Source organism: Crassostrea angulata, chromosome 2, assembly GCF_025612915.1.
Source record: "Crassostrea angulata isolate pt1a10 chromosome 2, ASM2561291v2, whole genome shotgun sequence".
NCBI classification, from domain to species: Eukaryota; Metazoa; Mollusca; class Bivalvia; order Ostreida; family Ostreidae; genus Magallana; species Magallana angulata.
In genome coordinates, this window is record NC_069112.1 from 9821843 (window position 1) to 9849792 (window position 27950).

Here is a 27950-nt window from a genome sequence, read left to right on the forward strand (position 1 = left end):
AGACCCATTTCCCATAAAAAAAAAAAATGAACAACTGAGTAGTTTCTCAGGAAGTCTTCACTGTGTCACTTGCTTTATATATGTAAATGGTTCCTTTCTTTGACAATGTTTAGTTGTGCCATATAAATTAAGAAAAGTCTTAGAAAATACCTGCTTGCAGCAATATGGTTATTAATAAAAATATTTTTGTTTGATAAAAGAGTTCTGGGGCAAGTGGTTCCCCGTTTCCGGGGTGTGGATTCACGGTCCTGGATGTGACAGGCGGTGCTAACATGGCGGCTCTCAAGGGCAAAGTGACCTTGGATAAGCTGCCATGTGTCCAAAAAATCAGGGACCACATCCGGACTCTGGAGGGGTCAGTCTATGCTAGTATTGAAATAGAATTATTTCTCAAGGCTCAATCAACGTTCATTAGTTTATTCAATACTTGCAAACTTTATATCTTTTTTATGTTACTGTATGACTTGCAGCTAATAGCTTCATGTAATTAAAAGATACTGGTTATGATTGCATAAGCATCAACTTAAAAAGACAATGTCAATTCTATTCATAATAACTGATAAGAATCAGACTTTGATATTTTTTTCCTTAAAACATCTATGAATATAAAATTTATTCTGGATACCTGGGATGCATTTTACAAAAGAACTTACGACAAATACGTGAATATTTACAGTCTCGTAAAATGATCTTTAGAGAACAAAATTGACATTTAACCATTTGTTTACAAATATTTCAATTCCCATAGTTATATTTTCCAGACATAAAAATAAATCATTGATTAGTTGGTGATTAATAAGCATTCATTATTTTGGTTGTAAGTTCTTTTTAAAACGCAGCCCAGTAATTCAGTCTATGATATCGTCTGTCCTCCTAGCTTTTTCTGTCGCTGATGACGTCACTTCCTGATGTTTCAGTCTTTATTATGATTGAACTCACTAGTTTTGTTGGTCTGATGATGTCACTTCCTATTTTGTTGGTCAGTGAGTCTGACAGTCTGGGCCTGGATCAGCAGCAGAGATTGAGCGAACTCGTCCGAGCCTCGGAGAACCTGGAGAGACTCGCCAAGTCCCCGGACAGACTGACATATCTGTCCGCCAAACTGTCCTCCAGTGAGGTAGTACTTAGTATACATAGTTATATATATATATAGTACTGTATATAGTTATATATATATAGTACTGTATATAGTTATATATATATAGTACTGTATATAGTTATATATATATAGTACTGTATATAGTTATATATATATAGTACTGTATATAGTTATATATATATAGTAATGTATATAGTTATATATATATAGTAATGTATATAGTTATATATATATAGTACTGTATATAGTTATATATATATAGTACTGTATATAGTTATATATATATAGTACTGTATATAGTTATATATAATATAGTACTGTATATAGTTATATATAATATAGTACTGTATATAGTTATATATATATAGTACTGTACATAGTTATATATAATATAGTACTGTATATAGTTATATATATATAGTACTGTATATAGTTATATATATATAGTAATGTATATAGTTATATATATATAGTAATGTATATAGTTATATATATATAGTAATGTATATAGTTATATATATATAGTACTGTATATAGTTATATATATATAGTACTGTATATAGTTATATATATATAGTACTGTATATAGTTATATATAATATAGTACTGTATATAGTTATATATAATATAGTACTGTATATAGTACTGTTCCTGGTATGTATTGTTCCTTTTGTGAACTTTAAACTGAGATCCAATTTTAAAGTAAGTTTTGACGGGCTTTTATCATAGGGCTGAATTAGATATACTCAGAGCCATGACACTTAAGAAATATTTCTTTTATAAAAGTGAGACAGATCAAAAGTTTGCCTCTGTATACCCTTGGGGTCTGGACCACAGGGTTTCATTATAGATATACCCCAATACTTCGTGTGAATGGATAGGGTTATTGAAATAGGTAAATCTTATCTACCAATATTTCAGATTAATAATTGAAGTATCAGTTAGTAGTTATCAAGAGACATTCTCAATTGACAAAATGCATTCAGGGAAAATGATTAAATTGGAATACACTTAGAGAGAGAGAGAGAGAGAGAGAGAGAGAGAGAGGAGAGGAGAGAGAGAGGAGTTTCAGAGTAGTAATGAAAAAATATGCAGTAATTACTTTTTGATGGTGAAAATTGTTATCATGATGGTAACCACTAGATTTTACTTTTGGTATTTGTTTCAATTGTCACAGGGAATAGACACGGTAAAGACAGCCATCTTAAACCACTTCCTGTCCCACAGAGACCAGCAGATGGCGCTGTACAGTCTGCCATCCTCACTGCTGAAGGTCCCAGATCTGATCAGACAGGAAGTCCGCGCCCACGGAATCTGTCCAGTGGTGGAGTCACGGTCACAGGACATAGCCTGCCCAAGCCTGTTTGAGAACATTAAGAGCGTGTCGCCTAAATTCCTTACAGGGGAGATGTTTCTAAGGCTGGTGGAGGCCATGTACCACAAGGTGAGTGGGATACTGTGGAATCATTAGATTTCGTTGTGGCTCAATTTTCGTGGAATTCGTGGGTACCTCTTATCCACGAATTAACATCCTCCAAGAATAAATAAATTAAGGCAATAAAGTCATATTTCCTTTTGTAGGTATACAAGAATACACGAAATTACATCCCCACAAACCTGTAAAATTTAAGCAATCCATGAAAATTGATCCCCACGAATTTTAATGATTCCACAGTATAGAGACATCATCATCTGTATTGTAGGGTATATACAGACAGTCATCATCTGTACTGTAGATGCCTTATTTTAGAACTTTAAAGGCAGTTAATCAAACTCATGATTTGATGTGCCTTTTTAATGGTCAAACACTATGTGTTGGTATAAAAAACGGGGATGTGTGATTTACCATACTAGTTAGTTTTGAACTTTTTACCATACACGCAGGTGTATTTTTCGTGGTTTATAACTAACTGTGTAGCTAGTCTAAGAGTAAATTTCCCCATACTTAAAAAACCACTTTTACAGTCTGTGCTTAAATATGATATTCTGCCATTTTGTTATGAATAAGTGCAAGAATATGAAATTGCATGCCTGCATCAATTTTTGTACGGTTTTATATAGTTCAGGATTGGCAGGATAAAATAATAAGATTTTAAAAACCTTGAAGAATACCTAACTGATAATACTGTGTAATAGACTCATTGTCCTCTTAAGTTTACAGCACTGTAAATGCCATGATTTATTTTTTTTCTATGTAGGGGGAGCTGTTGTGTTTACAGTCAGACTGTGGCTTGCTAGCCCTGGATTTTGACTTTGCAGGAAAGCCTGCCGAGTCTCTGATCAACTTTACAAAACTGGAATCTTCTCCTGCAGGCATTACTGCTGTTGGGAAGTCCTCTACTGTATGGAAAGCAGTACTTAAGGTAGAATCTCAATGGAGGATTTCAAATATCAAAGATTGCACTTTTTTAAACGACAGGATTTTTTAAAACTAATGCATGTATAATACATGCACATTTATAAAATCAAATACTTACATCCTGCTTGATAAATATTTTTTGACAGGACATGGACAAGGACCAAATGACATTGACCTTTCTACAGAATTACCTTGGCCTGATGAAGATCCCGGTGACCTGGAGGACTAATGTCAAGGATGAGTTGTTTGTGTACGCACTGACCCAGAATCTGAGTCCTCCCGCACAGAGCTTTGTAAGTCTGATAGCAGAAACATACTTACATGTAATGTGAGACTATATTATACGAACAACCATACTCATATACTGTGAAGTACGAGATGTTTGTTTACTCACTGACCAAGAACTTGTGTCCTCCTTCAGAAAGATTCACAGAAAAAACCCATTTATTTAAATGAGATTCTGTGTATAGGACAACTGTTTGTATAGTATGAGTTATTTTACAAGAAAAAAATACCAATTAAAATTGCAAATTCTCTCCCTGCCCCAATCCCCCTCTTCACCCCCCCCCCCCCCCACCACCACCACTGAAAAAATATAATTGTTGCAGAAAGGTTGATCATCCAAATTGTAATACAATATTTCCTGCACAAAGAAAAGTGATTATAACAAAGAGCTGAATATTTATATTGAGCCACTGATTTACATTCATTGTGAATTTGGTGAGCACTAAGACGATATAAAACAACCTGATTTTTATTTATCTGTTAAAGCAATATTGCTTGCTAGCCTTGCTTCCAGCATGTCAATTTAACACCAAAATGACTCATAAAACCTTTGATTTATTTACAGAGGGAGTTTGTGAGCAGAGAGCGGGCGGTCAAGGATTGCGTTTTGTTACGAAGATCTTACAGCTTCCCCGCGATGTCCCCGCCACAGTTACTTCCCCTTATTCTCTCCGCCATTGTTGGATACAGCCGGCCCATCATCCTGTCCCAGGAAGGGACAGTAACTCTGTCTGGTGTTGTTCAGACAATTGTCAAAGAGGGGGCAGTCAATGGTATGACTCTTTTATTTAAAAAATTGGCCAATGTAAAGACTTTTATGTAAAAAATTGGCCAATGCTAGGACTCTTTAAATAAAATAATTGACCAATGGTAGGACTTTTATTTAAAAAATGTTATTATATCAGGCAGTGTGGGGAACATGTGATTTTGCTCAGTTATTTTCTTGTTTCCATGTTTTAGGAGCACGTACCCTGGAGGTTGAGTGTCGTTGTTACCTCCCCCAGAAGAACGGCGCTTCAGTGAATGATGACACAGAGAGAAGTGTTAGGGAGTACACACGTCACGTCTTCTGTCTCGTCACGGACCTGGTGGACCGCGTCATCAAGAGGCGCGGCGTCCTAGCAGTCGTATCACAGAACTCGCCACTCAATTCAGGTCTGTGTTAAAATCAAAACCTCAGTCCAATTATATAAGTTACCGTAATAAAAATCTGACATATTGAAAATTTTGATATAATATACACAGGATTGACATCCATTCTTCTCTGAATGTAGAGGACATTACAATAAATCAAAGATCTGTGTCTATTGTCCTGGACATGAAAAGATATATCTAGTACTAGTTAATCCATCTTGTATTATAATAGATGGGATGAATATCACCTCTTTTCAAAGTCTTCTAAAAGTGGATGACTTAATATCAATATGAGAAAGAAGTAATCCCTGTTTAACATTCTTGAAACGATGAGCATGCAGGTAAAAGTCCAGTTCATCCTCCTTTTGCTGTCATTGACAGTGAACTCGACAGTGAGCTGCCATCACAACTGGTCCCCGCTCCCCGACACGGACAGTGGACAGTCAGTATGTACCGTGTGTAACCTGTGCTGTGACAAGGGAGAGAACTGTGTCTACAACAGGGTGATGGGGACGGACCTCCGACAGTGTGGGTGTCGGACCGCGACCCCAGGGTGTGTGGACTGTGGGATCTGTGTCACCTGTGCCAAGAACCTTTGGGTCAGTTCACCTAATTAACTGTGACCTATTTTTTTTCGTTTTGAAATTAAATGAATTTTGCATAGATAAACAGTTCCTAACATTTCATAGTTCATTTTAGGTCTAAAACTGAAATTTTTACTCCAACGTTTAAAATGTAAACAAACACTTTGTTTACATATCGAGGAATTTTAAGCTCTTTAACTCGCTTATAACTCAACAAATGACACTCATATTTTGGTTGCCTATTTAAAATACATTTCTTAAGCATTGTCAATATTAAAATCGGAAAAATAATTTTTGACCAAAATTGTGACCATGCCCCTTTAAAACCAACAAAATTTCAACAAATTGAATATACCGGTATGAGCTTCTACAGTATGTAATACAGTGTCATTTCTAAATGATTTTCAGAATCTGAGAACAGAACTGAGACCTATGGCAATGTCCTTGACCTCGGCCTCAGAGATCCATCAAGTGACCTTGAGCCCTGTGACCTTCAATGAGGTGGAGGTTGATGTGACGCAGGGAATGTGTCCACCGATATGTCTAAGGTATAAATATAATTTTGGTTGTAACATGCTTTCTGATTGGCTGAAAAATTCAATTTATATTGTGTAAAGAATGATGCCTTGCCACAATAAGTCTTGATAGGTCAAGTGACTGTTTTCTTTGCGGTGTATGTAGCATTAACTGTTCATGCCTAGTTTGTATGAGTATAGATTGGGTAGCAGTTGAATTCATCCTTAAATAAATACACTGTTCTTGTGTTCCCAAGAAATAATAAAGTCTGGTTGTTGGCCTGTTGTTGTCCCAAACCAAACCTATTTTTAAAGTCAAGATCTAATTAATGACTTCAGAGTATCGTTATGGTTCTAAATCCATTATAACATCATAATTGATTTGATGATATTTTTCCGCACTTTACAGCTTTAAAAGAATTTCTTAACATTCTATGTTGAATTATGGGAAAAGTGATCCCGATACCATCATTGAATTTGACATCATTTTAAATAAGAGGTCAATGGCTTGTTTAATGCCATTTTTGGATAGGCATTCTAGATATATCTCAATACTCAAAAATGGACAAAACTCATTGATTTCTTACTTATTACCTACAAATTACATAGAAAGTCAGTCTGAAACATGATTTTTTATTGTGTTTACTAAAAATTTAAGCACCGGTACACCCTATTAAACAAAGCTGTTGGTATGAAGCACCATTTATAGCATTTGTATCTTGAATTTCATAAACCTGTAGGCACTTTTCATTTACTAGATTTTGATCTTAATGTGATCGTTATAGCAAAAAATATGAGTATGATATATAGATGAAAACAAACCCTACACTGGGATCAATCTGATTAAATCAGATCTTTGATTTGCTCAATAAATTTCTTTTCAAAGTCTACCTTGTGTTGTTATACATGTATAACAGTGTAATTCTGTAAATACGTGATTTTGTTTGTCACAGCTCAGTAAACGATGGAAAGTGTATCTTGACGGCCCCTGGTATGGCTCGGACTTATAATAAAGACATCAACCTGTCCGACCTGACGTATGCACAGAACAGCAACAAAGGTAAATCTCAAACAAACTAAACTGTACAGTGTTATTGGACAGGCTTTACAGTGTTATTGGACAGGCTTTACAGTGTTATTGGACAGGCTTTACAGTGTTATTGGACAGACTTTACAGTGTTATTGGACAGGCTTTACAGTGTTATTGAACAGACAACATAGTGTTTTTGAACAGACAACATAGTGTTATTGAACAAACTGTATAACGTTATAATAAAGAGACTATCCAGTGTCTTTAAACACACATGTAATTTAAGCGACTTTAACTTAAAACTATATTACTATTCTCATACACATGTACTCTGCTTTAAATGGTGAAATGAATGCTATGTTGCAACCACTATTGAAATAAAACCACTATTGAAATAAATTATTTCAATAGTGGTTGGGAATGCATTTCATTAGAAAAATTACTTTGCAACCACTATTGAAATAAATTATTTCAATACTGGTTGGGAATGTATTTCATCTGAAGAATCACTTTACAACCACTATTGAAATACAACCACTACTAAAATAAAATATTTAAATAGTATTCCGGGGTGTATTCCATTTTGAAAATCAATTTACAGACACTGTTGAAGTACAACTACAATAATTTTAATAATTTTTTCAATCGTAGCATAGAATGAATTTCTTCATTAATTTTTCTTTGAAAATTTACATTTTTTTCTTTACATTTCTCTTTCTACAAACATATCATGTCCTATAATATTGTATATTATTTGCACAATTGTGAACATCTTGTAAATTGCTAGAACTTCTATTCAAACCCCCTGTATATGGAATGATTATTTATTGATAAATATTATTATAAATATCACTATTAATATAAATTATTTCAAAAGGGGTTGGGGGTTACTTCACTACGACCACTATTGAAATATATTATTTCAATAGTGGTTAAGGATGCGATTCATTTCAACCACTATTGAAATAATTTATTTCAATAGTGGTTGGGGATACCTTTCATTTCAACCACTATTGAAATAAAATATTTCAATAGTGGTTGATGACGCATTTCAGTTTTATGTCTATTATAATGTCTGGTTGAAACGCTTTCCTTTCTGCTAGGGGAGTTTCTTAAGAAAAGAAATATGCCTTATGAGATGATGAATTCCTTTTTGATTATGATGTTCTTTGATTTAACCTCTATATAGTCATGTTTCCCATACCACCTGTCAAAGTTATTTAAGTGTTATGCACAGTCGGAATAATAGGCATTAAAATAACATCCTACCACTATTATTATTATTATTATTTCAATAATGGTTGTGATGAACCGCATCCTTAACCACAATTGAAATAAATTATTTCAATAGTGGTTGTAATGAAATGCATACCTAACCACTATTGAAATAATTAATTTCAATAGTTGTTATAATGAAACGCATACCAAACCACTAATGAAATAATTTATTTCATTCAATATTGGTGTTAATGAAGTACATCCCCAACCATCATTGAAATTGTTAATCTTAATAGTGATATTCATTATTACATCATATAATGATATATAAGCTATAAATTATTTTTTAATATGCAGAGGTTTTGAATAGAAGTTCTGGCAATTTTACAACGTCTGTCTTCTAGTACAAATAATTTACAATTTCCATAAAACATGATATATCTATAGAAAGAGAAAGGTAAAGAATAATATGAAAAAAAAATTATATGTTAATCTGCGAGGATTGGTTATTTCTGCACAACAGTGAAAATCCTAAAATAAGTACATTTACATCATAGTCTTGATTACTATTACTATAAAATATGCAAGTCTTTAATACTTTAATTGTGTATTTGAATTGTTTGTTAAATAAAAACAAATGTATATGCATGTGTATCTGCGAGAATTAGTTATTTACTTCTACACAGCAGTGAAAATTGTACCATAATTGTGTATTTGATATTATTCGTTAGATTTCTTGCATTTCATTATAATACATCACACATGTTAATACGCCAAAGACAGAAGCGTTTACTCTAGTGCAGGCATTTTGTAGGTTATTTGCAAAATGCATACTAGGTAGAGATGTTTGCAAATATGATATACAACTTCTTTCTTCCCAAATGCGTTACATAAAAGTAATTACATAGTTATGATTATAAGTAATTCATTCCCATCTACGATTACAAACAATAAATTTATTAGTAGTTGAACTTTAATGGTGTCTGTAAAGTAGTTCTTATCATGAAATACATCCCCAACCTCTATTAAATCATTACTTCAATAGTGGTTGTATTTCAATAGTGTTTGCAAATTTATTTTTCTAATGAAATACGTCCCCAACCACTATTGAAATAATTTATTTCAATAGTGGTTTTATTTCAATAGTGGTTGCAAGGTGATTTTTCTAATGAAATACATTCCCAACCACTATTGAAATAATTTATTTCAATAGTGGTTTTATTTCAATAGTGGTTGCAATGCTACGTTAACAATGGCTTTTGTTTTATCAACATTTGTTCTCTATATCTACAGATTTGAGGCTCTATGTAAAACAAGGGGACAGAGTGAAGATCAGGCTGTTTGCTCCAAAGGTGTGTATTTTTTGTCTGGCCAAAGGTTTGACATATGGACTAGGTGATTATGATTACATTATATCTCTAATGCCTAGCTATGGTGCTTTTAATCCATCAGGAAACCTAACTTGGACAAGATGACAGTAGTGCAGAGAGAGGGGATTCCAATGTTGTGGTTCCTGAGTTATCTAACCTAGCTGATGGATAGATATCCTTAATTTCTATAATTGTATGTGATTGGTTTACTGTGTTTCTGTAGGGAGCTGTTAGCAGTAGTGCAGAGAGGAGAGAGGGGATTCCAAGGCTGTGGTTCCTGAGTTATCTAACCTAGCTGATGGATAGATATCTTTAATTTCTATAATAGTATGTGATTGGTTGTCTGTGTTTCTGTAGGGAGCTGTTAGCAGCAGTGCAGAGAGAGGGGATTCCAAGCCTGTGGTTCCTGAGTTATCTAACCTAGCTGATGGATAGATATCCTTAATTTCTATAATTGTATGTGATTGGTTGTCTGTGTTTCTGTAGGAGCTGTTAGCAGCAGTGCAGAGAGAGGGGATACCAAGGCTGTGGTTCCTGAGTTATCTAACCTAGCTGATGGATAGATATCCTTAATGTCTATAATTGTATGTGATTGGTTTACTGTGTTTCTGTAGGGAGCTGTTAGCAGCAGTGCAGAGAGAGGGGATTCCAAGGCTGTGGTTCCTGAGTTATCTAACCTAGCTGATGGATAGATATCCTTAATTTCTATAATAGTACCTATGTGATTGGTTTACTGTGTTTCTGTAGGGAGCTGTTAGCAGCAGTGCAGAGAGAGGGGATTCCAAGCCTGTGGTTCCGACATTTATCCAGTACTGTACAGATGTAAACAGAGAGGTGTTGGCTCTCCAGGAGGCTGGCATTGTGTGGTGAGTGAAATCAAAGTACTGATAGTACTGAGAGACAGAGCACTGACCAAATAAAAATACCAGGGAACTGAGAGACAAAATTTACTCATATTAAAGTTAAACTAGAACTCAGAGAGAGAGAGAGAGAGAGAGAGAGATTAAATAAGCATAATGCAAGTGTTTTAAAGCAGTGCTGTGAATGAATTAAGCTTTAAAGGAAGTAATATACCCTTTGTTTGGTTTTACACAGAAGCAGCTCAAGTTATATGATAGTAAGGTACTGAGGTGCTATTTGAAATTATATCTATATGGTAAATATGGAGTATTTAATAAATACATATTGTTTACTTTTATCGATGCCATATTTTATAAAATAGAATTGAAAAGTAAAAGACATCAAAGTGGGTCAATGGGCGAACACTCTGTAAGGTGTTGTAAACAACGTTATTTAGGTCATTGTTAAATCATTGCTTTTGCCAAACATTTCTGACGTTGAGTTCGTGTTTATTATACAGCTATGCCAAGGGATCCAAAGCTGTTGGTCAGTTTGTTGGACCGAAGCCTTTTTCAGAATCTCTAAGGAAGTTCTCAATAAGTAAGGAATGACAGTAATAAATGATAATAACTTATGATTCAGAATAAAATGAAAATGAAATTCAAATGAAATCAAATCTGAAAATAATCAACTTTGTTCCTTATCGGGTTCACAAATCCCATAAATTCAGAGCTGAAGTTTTATTTGATAAAAGGGAAAAAAATGTTTCAATGGGGCATACATGTTTTCAAATGTAGAGTAAATGTTTTCCATATTTGTGGGTTTTTTCCGTCTTCACTAGCCAATTCATATTTAATAGCATCGTTAATTATGTTCCGATATTTGGTAGTCAACATGTTTTCAAGTTGTATTAATGCTGTAGTGTGTATGTAACCCGTTGTTTAATTCGATTAAAATGTAAATATGCAAGGGGCGCAACTCAAGTTGCTCGCTAGATAGCGCCACCACATAACCAAGTTTTTGTAATGAAAGGGTTTATGGGGAACAAAGTGAACTGAAAACCCTCGGCTAGTAAAGATGGGTTTTTTCCTGTAGAAATTTTATGCAGGGGCTATAAATTTTTTCCATACTTTGGGATTTTTTTCCTGTAGAGATTTTATGCAGGGGATAGAAAAATTTTCCATATTTTGGGATTTTTTTCCTGTAGAGATTTTATGCAGGGGCTATAAATGTTTTCCATATTTTGGGATTTTTTCCTGTAGAAATTTTATGTAGGGGCTATATTAGATTTTTTCCATATTTTGGGATTTTTTTCCTGTAGAGATTTTATGTAGGGGCTATATTAGATTTTTTCCATATTTTGGGATTTTTTCCTGTAGAGATTTTATGCCGGGGCTCAAAGTGCTCCGTTGGAGTCGGTATCTGTCCCAAACTCTATCCCAGTAACAACATGCCCGGCTGGAAGACGAACTCTTATGGTTACCACGCCGATGACGGGAGGTCAGTGTTACCAGCAATGCATGATGGGAAAGCGGACAACTGTGGTTTCATCAATATTTGTAGAATACTAATTTTCGTAGATTTTGTTGTTAAATTGATCCACAAAATTTAATGTTCATTGAAATGTATTTTCTACTAACATTTTGTATTGATAGGATCATTGACAACGAATTTATGTATCCCTAAAAGTGTAATTTTCATTGAAAAATTGATACCCACAAATATTAATGTGACCACAGTACCTTATTTATTTATTTAATCCTCTTCCTGCATTTCTGTATATAAGATGACAACAAAGTCTCTCCTCTCGCTTGTATGACTTACATTTCTGTTCATGTCATACCTTGTTTTAAGTTTCCAGGAAGTCCATTTCAAAAATCTTCTAGCAATGCATGTTCTTTATATCTTGCCGAAGCACGTCCCAAATATCTAAGAGTCTCTTCTTCATTTGAACATTAAATATGCTAAATTTTGCTATTTCCTGTTCTTTCGCCACTTCCTGCTCATCCGATCTTGCCTATGTTTGCCTTAAGCATCTGCCTTCAAACCTAGGAAGATTGCTTTTTGTCTCCTTGATTTGACTACCAGTACCAATAGACATGTTGACCTCAGCTGTGTTTTCATTGTTTAATTTATCTAAAATTAATTAGATATTTGGAAAGGGTCTACATAGGCTTAGCCTGTTGCCCAATTCTTTTGAATTATCAATAAAATACGTTTGAATTATTAATTAGATGTTCACCAGAGTCAAAAAATGTATATGTTACAACTGTTAATGTTTTACCAATATTACTGATCAGCAAGATTTCCATCAATTAGTTTGGTTTCTTTCAATTAAGAAATAAACATCATTGTAAAATGTTATCTAGGATATAAACTTTGTTGGTCACATAATTAAATCCTCAGGGACCCAAAGATTTGATCATGTAGCAACCAAGTTAATAACCCAATGAACTTTTATTTAATAATTTTAACATTGCTGTTTATTACAATATATATTTATGCCTGAGAAAGGCAAATCATTCAGAACTATTATTAAGTTAACATAACTTTGTTTTTTATATTGAAACTTTACATTCATATATAATGCAAAGTTTATGATAAGCATGAGCAGCAATCATTGTGAAATCATTAAAAAGTTCACACAAAAATTAAAGTTTTTGCTATTATTCTATAGGTTCATAAATGGAAACATACATATATAAGCAAATGTCTAATGGTTGGACGATCTGAAATGTAGAGGAAACGAGTCAAACATTGATTCCTGTCCACATCGAGCCTATGGCAGCAATAATAGTATATTGATTGTTAGCATGTTATTTCCTCACATGATTTGCACCAGTCACATGCACTCGCTTGTTATCATGACAGGGTGTACAAACAAAATGGCAGCTCCAAGGAGGAGTTTGAGCAGTGCACCATGGGAGATGTGATGGCGGTGGAGTATGATGTCACAACCCATGAACTGAAATTCTTGAAGAACGAGAAAGAGGTAACTTGAGCCCTGAAAGGTATTGAACAATGTCAAGTATGGCAGTCTTATATAGTTGGAATTATAATTCATGTTTCACCCATGAACTATAATTCCTGAAGAACGATCGAGAAAGAGGTAATTTAAGCTCTGAACGGTACTGTTAACAATGAACGTAGTTTATTTTCCATGTATGATATTTGGCTGAAATTAGTTTTTGAACAAACTGGCATGGATTTGAATTAACTTACTTCTAAATATGACTATTCTTATACATACCGGTATATACGGGGCATTTACCGATGTACTTGATAGTGGAAAACACACCCTGCCAAAACGTTTAATGAATACACAGCCAAATGTGGTACATTTACAGTATTGACCAATGTTAAGGGCTGCAGTCTTATATAGTTGGTATTCTAATTTATGTTTCACCTATGAGCTAAAACTCCTGAAGATTGTGAAAGAGATCTAAATAAATTTAACCTTAGAGTATTGAACAGTGCAATACTGCTATCCATAGATAGCTGGGGTTTTTTTTTTACCGCACAGTGAAATTCTTAATGGAAAGAGAAAGCAAAGGTTTGAAATGGCTAGAAACTAGTAATTGCTAAATACTGAATACAGTTTGCATTGATACAGAATTTACATAAAAATTAAAGTAAATTTTGGTGGGATTTCTGATTTCTGCATACTTAAATTGCATTCTCAGTACCTTCAATTCTTTGTTTTATAATATTAATATTAAACATTATTTTGGCTATTTACTGTAAATGAATGCTCAGTACTTGGATAAATTATAGACACCACAACATGTTCCTGAGTTGGCTTGATTTATCGTTTTAAGGTTCACAAGATGACGATCCCAGACAACGGGAAGAAGCTGCCGGACTTCTACCCAATGATTGGACTCCACTCTGGGCACGAGGTCGTCAGGTTGATGGAGGTCGAACCATGGACTCCATTAGACCCAAACGCGGTACGAATAAACCTGTCTTATGCTGAAATCATAGAAAGTGACTGGCCTTTGTGTTTTGATTGGTTGTAATGTGTCTCAGTGAAATGTAGAGTTGTTTGGGGTCTGACATGTACAAAATATCAGCTCACACAGCCAATTGTACAAATGACATCAGACATATGAACTAATTTAAAAGAAAAATCAAGTTGGGAGGATCTTTCTTAACTCTGGTTTTGTCATGATTCCAGATGAATATTCTGTAATTGTCAATACATTGTCAATATCTGTATTATAAATGATGTCGAGTATAATTTTACTATAATGTGTGAATTTGTTTTGTCTTGCAGAAGAAGCTGGCACCAAATAGTGTGGAGTTCATCCGTAAAGAGGGATTAATTATAAGGTGGGTGTGGTCCATCAATATACTGTCATCGATATATCACTGTCCTCATGGCTTTACTGATCTTTAGTTTCTTGTACTAAATTTAAAGTTTATTATACCGTAATAATTACAGTATACAGGGAAATATTCGCCCCCTGTTTTATTTTCGCCCCTTTTGCCCTCCTTGTCAGTGGACGAATTAAACACTGGGAGAATTTTTATGTCTTAAACTATCTTTCTTTATTCACAACTTTGTCTGGGAGAATTCAAGACAGGGTAAAACCGTTTGCAAATGAAAAAGGGGGAAAATAACGCGGGGCGAAAATATCCCTGTATACAGTATGCTATATTTATACTATCTACTAAACTTTATTATTAATAATAATAAAGAATATATTTATCTGCTTTTGGACTGTTTATTATCATGTTTCTAGTATATCTTGTACATTCATTGATGTAAGAACTAACAAGTGGGGAAAATAACAGAAATAATTGTAACTATATACATGTAGGTGTTTGGTCAATTCCAAATTCATTTTTCCATAAATAAAAGTTCCAAGAAAAATAATTAATCAAAAATCTTCATCAGGAAGATTGATTGATTGCTGTATTAGGGTTATGTTTGAGAAGATTTCTTCTAGTTCCAGAGTGCATTCTAGAACTTTAAGGACTATCAGGACTTTGATTTTTGATTTGTTGTTGTTCATTTCATCAGCCCACCCAAAGTACTGAACATGATGAAGATTTACTCTGGACAGTGTACAGGACAGATCATCCTACACAACACCACAAAGACAGCCATGGGATACAAGGTGTGTAGATATCAGTAGATATTACAAGGTGTGTAGTGTAGATATAAATATACATTTATGTTATATGGTGTGTAGTGTAGATATCAGTAGATATATCAAGTTGTGTTGTGTAGATATCAGTTGATATTTTGAAAGTTTGCAGTGTAGATATCAGCAGATATCTCAAGGTTTTTTGTAGATATTACATGGTGTGACATGTAGATATCAGCAGATATCTCAAAGTGTGTAGTGTAGATATCAGTTAATACTTCAAAGATTGTAGTGTAGATATCAGTTAATACTTCAAAGATTGTAGTGTAGATATCAGCAAATATCTCAAAGTGTGTTGTGTAGATATTCCAAAGGTTTTAGTGTAGATAACAGTTTATGAAACAAGGTTATAAGTGTTGATATCAGTAGATGTTTTAAGGATAATATGATATGTTTATTAAGATATCAGTAGATATCATAGGAGCCACAAGGTGTGTAGTGTATATATATATCAGAAGATATTTTAAGAACTACAAGGTATGTAGTGTACATGCCAGTAGATATTATAAAGGCTACAAGGTCTGTATGTAGATATCATTAGACATTACAAGGACTTCCTGGTGTCTAGTGTTACAGTAGATATCTGTAAATATCACAACTCTTTCAATATGTGGATATCAAGAATCAGAAGAGCTACAATGTATGTACAATGTATGATAAAAGACTACAAAACTTAGCCTCAATTTCTATGTCATTGAAAATATGATTTTGTAAAACAATTCTAACACAACTTGCATATTGCGTGCTAAAGTTGGTTTTCTTCCTGTATGTGAAGTTTCAGTTACTATAGTACCTAATCTTGATTTGATTGGTCATATGGATGTGTTAAGAACTTCTAAAATACACGAAATGTTTGTTGCAGTTGGAACCCCACACTATATTTGTTGCCAGGGAAGCGGATGGAGGGGCCAATCACAGCACAGGGATCTTAGAACCTAATGAGGTCAAGGTCATCATGTGTCACGCAGGTAGGTCATACTTAATGTGGGAAACCTTGACATATATTCCTAAAGTAACTTTTATTAGCTTACAATTTATAGAATGACTCGATATCCTGATTTGTTGGTGCAAAACAATTCCTCCCAAGCAAGATGCAAAACGAAAGTGAAAAAAAAACCCAGTTGGTTACATATAACATTCATATGTTATACATATAACATTCATATGTTATACATATAACATTCATATGTTATAAACTTAATTCTTCTTTTTTTTAAATGTAATATTACTGAAACATTTCAGGTCAAATGACTATGTTCACTCACATTGCATTCTCACCAAAAAAAAAAAATTTTTTAATGATCTGCTAATGTTCTGTGGACTGTTGTAGCGGAGCAAGCCTCTAAGCTGTCAGATATCACCATTCAGTGGAAGGAGCTCCAGAAAGACAGGAAGTACTCCGACACAGAGCTACAGAAAGCACTCAGTGGAAAATGTCACAGCTACAGGTAAATAGACAGAGAGCTACAGGTAAATAGACAGAGCTACAGGTAAATAGACAGAGCTACAGAAAGCACTCAGTGGAAAATGTCATAGCTACAGGTAAATAAACAGAGCTACAGGTAAATAGACAGAGCTACAGAAAGCCCTCGGTGGAAAATGTCACAGCTACATGTAAATAGACAGAGCTACAGGTAAATAGACACAGCTACAGGTAAATAGACAGAGCTACAGGTAAAAAGACAGAGCTACAGGTAAATAGACAGAACTACAGAAAGCCCTTAGTGGAAAATATCATAGCTACAGGTAAATAGACAGAGAGCTACAGAAAGCCTTGGAAAATGTTACAGCTACAGGTTAATAGACAGAGAGCTACAGGTAAATAGACAGAGAGCTACAGGTAAATAGACAGAGAGCTACATGTAAATAGACAGAGCTACTGGTAAATAGACAGAGCTACAGGTAAATAGACAGAGAGCTACAGGTAAATAGACAGAGAGCTACAGGTAAATAGACAGAGAGCTACAGGTAAATAGACAGAAAGCTACTGGTAAATAGACAGAGCTACAGGTAAATAGACAGAGCTACTGGTAAATAGACAGAGCTACAGGTAAATAGACAGAGCTACAGGTAAATAGACAGAGAGCTACATGTAAATAGACAGAGCTACTGGTAAATAGACAGAGCTACAGGTAAATAGACAGAGAGCTACAGGTAAATAGACAAAAAGCTACTGGTAAATAGACAGATCTTCAGGTAAATAGACAGAGCTACAGGTAAATAGACAGAGCTACAGAAAGCCCTCACTATTTACGATTCCTTGATTTTATCATTATTTCATTACAGACTGAAAGCAGTGATGCTGCATGCTGACTACCATAGGGGGTTGAATCGTGTGAAGAAGGGAGATAATAGAACGGTACTTATAGATACAACAAAACTCAAATATTACAAAAACACATATGATGAATTTACAGCTTAAACATTATAATGTTATTTTGAGACACCTGCTGGCTAAGACAGCTTAAACATTATAATATAATTTTGAGACCCTCGCTGGCAAAATTTTAGTGTATTTATTATTTTTCCATTGCAAATTTAATTGAAGATGCATGTAGTTTTAATTTCAAATATTATACATTATGTTATTTATCTGTTAACTATTATGTTTTAAATGCTATAGTCCCCAGGACTATATTCGGTGTGTCTGTTCTTGACTAGGACTATATCCTGGAAGTGTTCAAGAACTCAGAGCTGATGGAGCAGTACTGGCTGGGAAAGGATACGTACAGACTGAGCATGCCATTCAACTGTTCCCAGTTCATCCTCAGATATCCCAAGTGTCCGGTAAGTATATGTATACATTATAGACTGAGCATGCCATTCAACTGTTCCCAGTTCATCCTCAGATATCCCAAGTGTCCGGTTAGTATATCTATACATTATAGACTGAGCATGCCACTCAACTGTTCCCAGTTCATGGTCAGATATCCCAAGTGTCCGGTAAGTATATCTATACATTATAGACTGAGCATGCCACTCAACTGTTCCCAGTTCATGGTCAGATATCCCAAGTGTCCAGTAAGTATATCTATACATTATAGACTGAGCATGCCACTCAACTGTTCCCAGTTCATCCTCAGATATCCCAAGTGTCCGGTTAGTATATCTATACATTATAGACTGAGCATGCCACTCAACTGTTCCCAGTTCATCCTCAGATATCCCAAGTGTCCAGTAGGTATATCTATACATTATAGACTGAGCATACCATTCAACTGTTCCCAGTTCATGGTCAGATATCCCAAGTGTTCGGTAAGTATATCTATACATTATAGACTGAGCATGCCATTCAACTGTTCCCAGTTCATCCTTAGATATCCCAAGTGTCCAGTAGGTATATCTATACATTATAGACTGAGCATGCCATTCAATTGTATCCTGTTCATTGTCAGATATCCCAAGTGTCCGGTAAGTATATCTATACATTACAGACTGAGCATGCCATTCAACTGTTCCCAGTTCATTCTCAGATATCCCAAGTGTCCGGTAAGTATATCTATACATTATAGATTGAGTAGCCATTCAACTGTTCCCAGTTCATGGTCAGATATCCCAAGTGTTCGGTAAGTATATCTATACATTATAGACTGAGCATGCCATTCAACTGTTCCCAGTTCATGGTCAGATATCCCAAGTGTTCGGTTAGTATATCTATACAATATAGACTGAGCATGCCACTCAACTGTTCCCAGTTCATCCTTAGATATCCCAAGTGTTCGTTAAAGATATCCACTATCAATGTACTGTACAGTGTATCTTAAATTGTACATTGACGTTCAATCTAAGTATATCATTTAACAGATCACAGTTCATTGTCAGATATCCCAAGTGCTGTAAAGATATCAGCTAATACATGTATCTTAGTGTAAACATTTATTTAAACAAATTAGTGAATTATTAAGGAGGCTGGATGGTCAACAAATTAAACATCAGATCTACCTAAAATCCAAAAATATGATTTATCTATAATTAAACTATTATTTTGTAAAGAATTCTTTTGCATTTTTTTTTCAGAGCTTCAATTTTCCATCGAAGTTAGAAAAAGGGATGAAAGTTTACATCAGTCTACCAAACAAGTAAGTTGACATAAACGACTGTTTGATATCAACAGTCGGTACTAATGTAGATGCTTTTAAACGACTGTTTATCATAAACGACTGTTTGTCAACATTAATCATAAACATAAACGACTGTTTATCAACATTAATCAACTGTTAATCAACATTCAGTACTAATGTAGATGCTTTCATAGCATCTTTTATTTTCCATTTTTTATATGCTATTAATTGAATAATTTAAATCTGAATTATAATTTATAGCATTTCCTCTTATAAACAGTCGAGAGTGCTCTGAATGTTATTTCTCTGATTTCTTTAAAATCTTCCAGGGATGTGGTGGAAGCTTTGATCAGTGGAGTGGAGAATTCTGGGAAATATCTGCTAGAGTATTCCCCCGAGGGCGGTGGAGACAACAAGGCTATCTCGGGGGATCTGTCTTCTATGGAGGTCGTGGGGTACAAAGAGGGGGACCCAGTGTTGAAGTTTAGGGCTGATGGTGAGTGTTCACAGAGTTGGGGGGTGCGGGGGCGGGGGGTAATTATGATCAAAGAAATGTAAGGTACAGGACTTAATTTTATATATATACTGTAGAAGCATATATTTTCGTTGGGTCAAAATTTCGTTGTTTTTAATATATATATATACTGTAGAAGCATATATTTTCGTTGGGTCAAAATTCCGTTGTTTTTAAACCAAATAAGATTTCTTTGGAATTTAATTTTGTCATATCGTAATCTCTTTGTATTCATTATACCCCCCCCCCCCAAACAAAGTTTGGGGGGGGATATATAGGAATCACCTTGTCCATCTGTCTGTCCGTCTGTCTGTGCAATCGTGTCCGGTCCATATCTTTCTTATGGAGAAACATTGGAAGTTCTTACTTCACACAAAGATTGCTTATGACCTAAGGGTGTGTCATGACCTTGAACCAATGTCATTCGGGCAAGGTCAAGGTCACTGGCAGAAAAAGTGCAAAATTTGTGTCCGGTCCATATCTTTCTTATGGAGAAACATTGGAAGTTCTTACTTCACACAAAGATTGCTTATGACCTAAGGGTGTGTCATGACCTTGACCCAAAGTCATTTGGGCAAGGTCAAGGTCACTGGCAGAAAAATTGCAAAATTCATGTCCAGTCCATATCTTTCTTATGGGGAAACATTGGAAGTTCTTAATTCACACAAAGATTGCTTATGATCAAAGGGTGTGTCATGACCTTGACCCAAGGTCAATTGAGAAAGTTCAAGGTCATTGTTTCAAAAAAGCTAAATCCTGTCTGTGTCATGTCTTGTATTAATGGAAATATTAGAAGCTAAAAATTAACAGCTTTCAAAAATAAAGCAGTTGTTATTTATAGAAAATGGACAGTGAAATAGATTCATCCAATATTTTCTATAATAGCAAAAATACACGCGTTATGATTTTTTTCTTAGCGGGAGGTAACAATTGTGAGCTTGCTCACAGTACCTCTAGTTAATACTAGCCAATGGGTTAAAAATTCAACATAGATTTAATTTCGTTGACTTATATTGCCAACGAAAATAATGAAATTAAATCTTCAACGAATATTTCTGCTTCTACAGTATTAAAGTATAAAAAATGACTAACCATTGGTACCAGCAAAATTTGACCAGTATTAATGTGAAAAGATTGATCAAAAGAAATTATTAAACTGGTGATCTAATTAAACAGTTTGATTATTGTTTAACTTTCTTTTTAGGGTCTCAGAAGTTTCTCTTGAGAACGTATATTAATGCTCCCCCATATCTGATCTCAAAGGTAATGAGAGAGAGAGAGAGAGAGAGAGAGAGAGAGAGACTGAAAAAGAAAGAGAGAAGAGAAGATGGAGAGAGGGAGAGGGTATTCAAAGAAGTAATGGAGGAAAGGAGAGCTAGAGAAATGAACTAATTGTCTTGTATAACTTTGGTGACCATTGAGTTTTGGCTGTACTGTAGTGTGTATGTCTCTCTACACAGGGCAGTGCCAGGGTGCTGAGGACCAAGCCACACTGGTTGTCCTCTCTGCTGGTCCGGTCAGGCAGGTGTAACTCTGACATCCACAGACCCACAGGTGAGTACTACTGTGGAGTCATCACTGTTTGTGGGGGACCAATGTTTGTGGGGGACCAATGTTTGTGGGGGACCAATGTTTGTGGGGGACCAATGTTTGTGGGGGACCAATGTTTGTGGGGGTCCAATGTTTGTGGGGGTCCAATGTTTGTTGGGGACCAATGTTTGTGGGGGACCAATGTTTGTGGGGGACCAATGTTTGTGGGGGTCCAATGTTTGTGGGGGACCAATGTTTGTTGGGGTCCAATGTTTGTGGGGGACCAATGTTTGTGGGGGACCAATGTTTGTGGGGGACCAATGTTTGTGGGGGTCCAATGTTTGTGGGGGACCAATGTTTGTTGGGGTCCAATGTTTGTGGGGGACCAATGTTTGTGGGGGACCAATGTTTGTGGGGGACCAATGTTTGTGGCTTTCGTAGGTAACTATTACCCATGAATATACACAATCATTTGTTTAATATTTATCAAAATTATCATAATTACACTATAAATGAAATAACGTTCCAACATACTCGGAAAATTTTGGCTACCAATGAACATTGATCCCCTGTGTGTGTTTGCTTGCAGTTCTGCGGGATTTCAAATCATTTTAATTTGCTTTCATTCACACTGTAAAAGTGGGTACATGTATTTACATTGGTGGTTAAGTACCGGATAGTGCTCCACATATTCTATGATCAAACATATCTGTGGGTATTAGATATGTATTAAATGTACAATTCACCACTCAAAAGTTTGAGTTTTTTACCATACATGAAGGGGTATTTTACACAGTTTTAAGTTTAGCAGGTAACCAGTGTAAATTTCCCCCACACGTGAATAACCACTTTTAGAGTATTCAGATAATTGATGTGTTATTTCCATATTCCTCATTTTACTTTTAGCTGTATTCCCTATATTTATCCTTCAGTTCAGGAGCAGCTCGTGGTCCGACACAGCCGTAATCTGATTGGCTGGCTGGATGGATATGGTCCCCGGGGTGGGGTAGAGGACACCTTTACCTTCCTCCCTGCCCGCCTGACCCCCGGAGAGTTACTGTACCCCTCCACAGGGATGTACAGGGACCTCAGTGTTCACAGACTCTGCTTTTATGCTGGTGAGCTGATATACTTTAATGTGGTTTTCACAGCATCTGAATGATATGAATATAAGAAAATGGCCTGTTCCCTCTATACATGTAAATTTTGCAGAAAAAAAATCTGCATATTATATTTGAAATGTGACTCGATATGAATGTTTGATGTTCTGTATGCAAGATTTCACTACAAGTTTCACTAGACTTTTTGATAAACTTGAAAAAAAAGGAAGTTATTTGAAGTAGCTCTCAAAATGCCTGATGTTCTTTCAGACCAGATAGTCCACTTCCAGTCCCAGAGGGACCTACAGCTCAGGAATCCGGTCCACCTGATGGACATGCCCGCCCTCACCCCCAAAACCCCACCCCCCACCGACCTCACCCTCACCAGCAAGTTCCAGGGCTGGGTATACATCGCCCTCATTGCCAAGAAGGTGAGATATCTATTATTTAACGCTGACTTTGTTTAGTTCTATTTTATGACAAAAAGGTGATCTTTTACTTCATGAGTGGGTCTATAATAAGCCAAATGTAATCTAATATTTTTTATTAATGTTGATTTTATACAATATTGAAGGCTTTCTAAATACAAGTGAAGGCAAGATTAATCCAAATAAAACAATAAATAATAGTGATGCAAATGCAGTGATTTTTGTCCAGAGTCATTGGGCAGTACACATTTTTATCCCCACACAATGAGCTGCCTTCTGATAATTGAATAGGTGGATTTAGGAACAGATGATTGCAGTCCTTATATTGAGTGTGTTCTGTTTTCTCACATTTCAGCTGCTTTTGGCCTCTCATAAATTGATTTTACCTGAAAAAGACATGGAATCTTTCTCCAGACCAGAGGTAGGAGTTAACTGTTGTACATGTACATATTAATAGGCAAGACTTGGGTTTACCACAAACACCGAGAAATTTTCTGTGTTTTATTACTGAATGATTGCTAAACTCACAGACAGTTCTTGATATCAGGTTTTAGGGCTGTAAAACATACGTTTTGATTGCATTGCCATTCAAACAACTTCAGCTGATCTAAGTTGTATTGCCCCAGAGCCAGATTTTTTTTTTATATATAAATATTATTAAACAGTAAGATGAGAAAGTCTACAAGTATCATTCTTTGTTTTGGCCTTCTCCCTTGAATAACTCCCTTTACAGTAGTTTTTTCCCCTTAGATCGAGCATTTCCTGTTTGCCACATTAAGCAGCCTATTGAATAACTCCCTATACAGTAGTTTTCTTTCCCCCTAGATCGAGCATTTCCTGTTTGCCACGGTCCAACAGTTTGCCACGTTAAGCAGCCTATTGGCCGCTCAGTTTGGAGGTCTCCCCAACCAGAGCAACCCAACCGACGGAACAAAGTCTGTCCTTCAGCTGATCAAAGGTCAAGATCAATCGCCCATCAGGTACGAAGGAGTCCCAGTCACTGACCCACATAACCTGATCCAGCACGGGTCACTGTGTATATGTAAGGCCCACAAACTTGCCATGGCAACCACCGACAGCGACCTTCAGTCTGACCTTGAGCTCAAAGATGACCTTTTTGCACCGTACAACGAGAATGTGAATAGTGTACATTTAAACATAAACCAAGAAGTGGACTTTCCGATGACTTTTTTCCGTACGATGCCAAATCTGGAGAACTTCTCTCTGAATGGGTTATCCTTCAAAGGAAAGTCTGGGCTGTCAAGTGAGATCGCCAACCTGGAGGAGTTAAGGTACATTGATATCCGTTACATCAAGGTCACTGCCCTGCCTAACTCAATCCTTCGTGGAATTAGCCTGAAGCGAGTCCACTTCCAGGGAATGCCCCTGGGTAAGGTGTCCAGTATAATGCAGAGATTCAATAAGACATACAGGATCACAGAGCTGACACTAAAGGACCTCAACCTGGCCGATTTACCTGGAGAAATCAAGTACCTGTCTCAGGTGAAGGCGCTCAACCTGGACCACAACCCACTCAAGAGGCTCCCCTCGGGGCTATCAGAGCTGAAACAGCTACAGAAACTGTCCATACAAGGTAAATATGTGGGACTTCCCGCGGGGCTATCGGAGCTGAAACAGCTACAGAATCTGTCAATACAAGGTAAATATATGGGACTTCCCGGGGGGCTATCGGAGCTGAAACAGCTACAGAATCTGTCAATACAAGGTAAATATATGTGAATACTTGTATATGAGGCTCCCCACGTAGCTGGAACAGCTACAGAAACTTTGTACACAAGGTAAATATAGCAAGCTCCTTGTGGCTACATGAGCTGAAGCATTTATAGAAACTGTCTATATATTGTCAAGGTAAATTAACATGTAACAGGAAACAAGAGTTGACACAATTACAGGGTAGGTATATATGAAGCTTTCTTTGGGGTCAAGGAGCGTCAATGTAGGTATGATATACGAATGTATGTACAAGTTAAATAGCCTAACCTTTTATCAAAGTTTTCTATCCCTTGTCAAAATGCTGCTTAAGACAGTAATCAATGTTCATGTGTCTATACACTCAATTCCTTATTATAGGTTATCCCCTGATGAACTTTGATGGAGATGTACAGAGTCTGAACAGACAACAGTACAGGGCCTGGCATAAAGACAACCCAGCCATCACTAACTACCTGAAAGCAGAGGTATGAGACTAACCTTCCGATAATCACTCCCCGTATGATCTCCATCCCTCTTGTTTGACCTTAGCCCTGCCCTGTTTGATTTTGAGGTGTAACAAAACGTCATACAGATTTCATGTCATTTTCATTGCAAAAAATTTTTTAATATGAAATCTAGCTGTATGTATACTTTATTTAAATAAAGTTAAAATATAAAGTTAATGTGAATTTTTTTCAAACACAATTGATTGTATACCAGTTCTTTTTGTGCTTTGGAATAGTTACTTTAAAATGAATGTCTTTAATTATGATTTCTTTGAATTCAACTTATTTTCGACCAGTTTTGGAGTTCTTGCATTGTATATGACTGTCTTTAAGTATAGAGAATAACAATATTCCCCTATTTATTTTGGACAGGTGGTTGAGTCGCTGTTTGATGAAGTGGACAAGAATAAGAAGGGAGTGCTGGGAATCTCCGAGATATCTCAGGTCAATCTCAAACTCTTCTTCCTGCTGCCGAGATTTGGGACAGATGGTACGTGTGAAGTCTGACTCGATGTATTTTAAGGCGAGATAAGAGCTGTGGAAATGGTGTTTCTTTTGACTTGTTCAGTTGTGGTAATTTCAGATTATTCAAAAAATGACTGAGTGTATATATGGTTGAGCCTAATTTTGACAATTTGAATTTATTTTAAAGATTTTAGTATTTGAGCTTTAGAATTAACTGTAAAAAAAAAAAATGGCATTGATAGAGTAAATGCAATTATTAAGAACGTTGAACAGTTTAACTTGTCAATGATATTATGACTATTTTGGACACAATTGATATCAATGGCATTGATAGAGTAAATGCAATTATTAAGAATGTAGAATGTTACAGTTTAATTTGATATTTTCCCTATTTAGGACACAATGAGAAGTACGGAGGCTGGCCCGAGATCCTGTTCAAGATGAGTTGGCTGAGGGAACTCAACTTTGGGTACCAGGGTATTACTCTGGTCCCCACCGAGCTCAAGTCAATGGCCAAGCTCGAGCATGTGGACCTACAGTACTGCCCCCTACTGGAGACACTGTCCTCTAAACTCGGACTGATGAACAACCTTAACGGTCAGTAAGGCCACTGTCAGCATTAAATGTAAATTATTCTAAACCAACTTTTATTTGCGTGCCAGATATTTTAATGAGATTCGCGTGAGCCTCATCATTGCAAACATATTTCTCTCTGTGGACGTGATCGAGTCCTTAAAACTTCTAGTTTTTTACATTTTTTTTTTGTACATTAGTAGCTGCAAAACCAGTTTGTCTCAAGTTAATTAGGAAATAAAGTTGTTGTGAATAAAAGTTCATTAACAGTATATAACAGTATATAACAGTATATAACAGTATATAACAGTATATAACATATAGAACAGTATAGAACAGTATAGAACAGTATAGAACAGTATAGAACAGTATATAACAGTATATAACAGATTCAGGAGTTATGAAGTCTGCCTTACTTACTCAAAATAAGGCTATTATTAATAATTCAAATGGATGTGGGAACCATTGTCTGAATTAGTATTACCAAATTTTTTGGTAGAGAGAAAAATGTAAAAATCCCAATCTCTCTATTCTAAAAGTTTTTTCTATAGAAACTGGTTATGATATAAGCTAATCTTGAAGTGCTTTATCTGACTTGATTTGCAAATGTAGAATTGTGAAGTAATTTACAATTAGGAACATGTGACTCAAATTACAGGTGATTTTCAAACTTGTTATTTACCTGAAGTGATTTACTGTAACAGGTGTAGATATTTGATTACCCTGAGATGATTTATAAAAGGTAATATACCTGTGACTTGATTACAGCTGTAGTTTTGTGACTTATTAACAGGTGCAGACTATCATTAGTGACTCAATTACAGCTCCTGGTACATATATACAGTTGTAGTTTGATTTCAAGATATAAACTTGTATACTGGATTACAGGTATGGACCTCCGTCACAGCCCCTCACTGAGGACCCCGCCCCATGAGGTGGTGGGTAGGGGGTTCCCTTCGGTCAAGGCATACCTGAAGAGACTGGACGGAGGCTACACCACCTGTAGGCGTACCAAGCTCATGTTTGTAGGGCTGGGGGAGGCAGGTAAAACCAGGTAAGTCATACACCATGTCAACAACAACCCAGGTAAAACCAGGTAAGTCATACACCATGTCAACATCAACCCAGGTAAACCCAGGTAAGTCATGCAGCATGTCAACAACAATAACTCAGGTAAAACCAGGTAAAACAAATACTGTGTCAACAACAAGCCAGGTAAAAGCAGGTAAGTCATACTCCATGTCAACAACAACAAAACATGTAAATCAGGTAAAACAAATACTGTGTCAAGAAAAGCCAGGTAAAACCAGGTAAATCAAATACTGAACCATGTCATCCACAACATAACGAGATGAAATACAAAGTGAACTGTTTGAGAGAAATAATTGTTTGTCTCTCATCTAATGATCATGGTCTATATTGTCATCATCACCCTTTGTTTGTAGTTTACTGAAGGCTTTAACAAGCAACAGT

The 27950-nt window shown here is 35.7% G+C and overlaps 1 protein-coding gene across 1 annotated transcript in view; it reads left to right on the forward strand.

Annotated features, from left to right (window-relative positions):
• The window catches only part of LOC128173030 (uncharacterized), a 77323-nt gene that overhangs the window by 19050 nt on the left and 30323 nt on the right, over positions 1–27950 (forward strand). Inside the window, exons 20-54 of the mRNA XM_052838782.1 lie at positions 198–355; positions 985–1117; positions 2277–2543; positions 3298–3462; positions 3605–3751; positions 4309–4516; positions 4704–4898; positions 5259–5476; positions 5870–6009; positions 6930–7036; positions 9518–9576; positions 10342–10460; positions 10955–11034; positions 11814–11934; positions 13306–13426; positions 14253–14384; positions 14711–14766; positions 15461–15557; positions 16450–16555; positions 16918–17035; positions 17874–17946; positions 18249–18374; positions 19605–19666; positions 19978–20144; positions 21367–21425; positions 21623–21716; positions 22625–22810; positions 23063–23223; positions 23576–23641; positions 24046–24814; positions 25312–25418; positions 25812–25929; positions 26301–26501; positions 27366–27531; positions 27923–27950. The exon at positions 27923–27950 is cut by the window's right edge and continues 144 nt beyond it. Of these exons, the coding sequence (XP_052694742.1) occupies positions 198–355; positions 985–1117; positions 2277–2543; positions 3298–3462; positions 3605–3751; positions 4309–4516; positions 4704–4898; positions 5259–5476; positions 5870–6009; positions 6930–7036; positions 9518–9576; positions 10342–10460; positions 10955–11034; positions 11814–11934; positions 13306–13426; positions 14253–14384; positions 14711–14766; positions 15461–15557; positions 16450–16555; positions 16918–17035; positions 17874–17946; positions 18249–18374; positions 19605–19666; positions 19978–20144; positions 21367–21425; positions 21623–21716; positions 22625–22810; positions 23063–23223; positions 23576–23641; positions 24046–24814; positions 25312–25418; positions 25812–25929; positions 26301–26501; positions 27366–27531; positions 27923–27950 (5130 nt within the window). The remainder of the gene's footprint in view (positions 1–197; positions 356–984; positions 1118–2276; positions 2544–3297; positions 3463–3604; positions 3752–4308; positions 4517–4703; positions 4899–5258; positions 5477–5869; positions 6010–6929; positions 7037–9517; positions 9577–10341; positions 10461–10954; positions 11035–11813; positions 11935–13305; positions 13427–14252; positions 14385–14710; positions 14767–15460; positions 15558–16449; positions 16556–16917; positions 17036–17873; positions 17947–18248; positions 18375–19604; positions 19667–19977; positions 20145–21366; positions 21426–21622; positions 21717–22624; positions 22811–23062; positions 23224–23575; positions 23642–24045; positions 24815–25311; positions 25419–25811; positions 25930–26300; positions 26502–27365; positions 27532–27922) is intronic.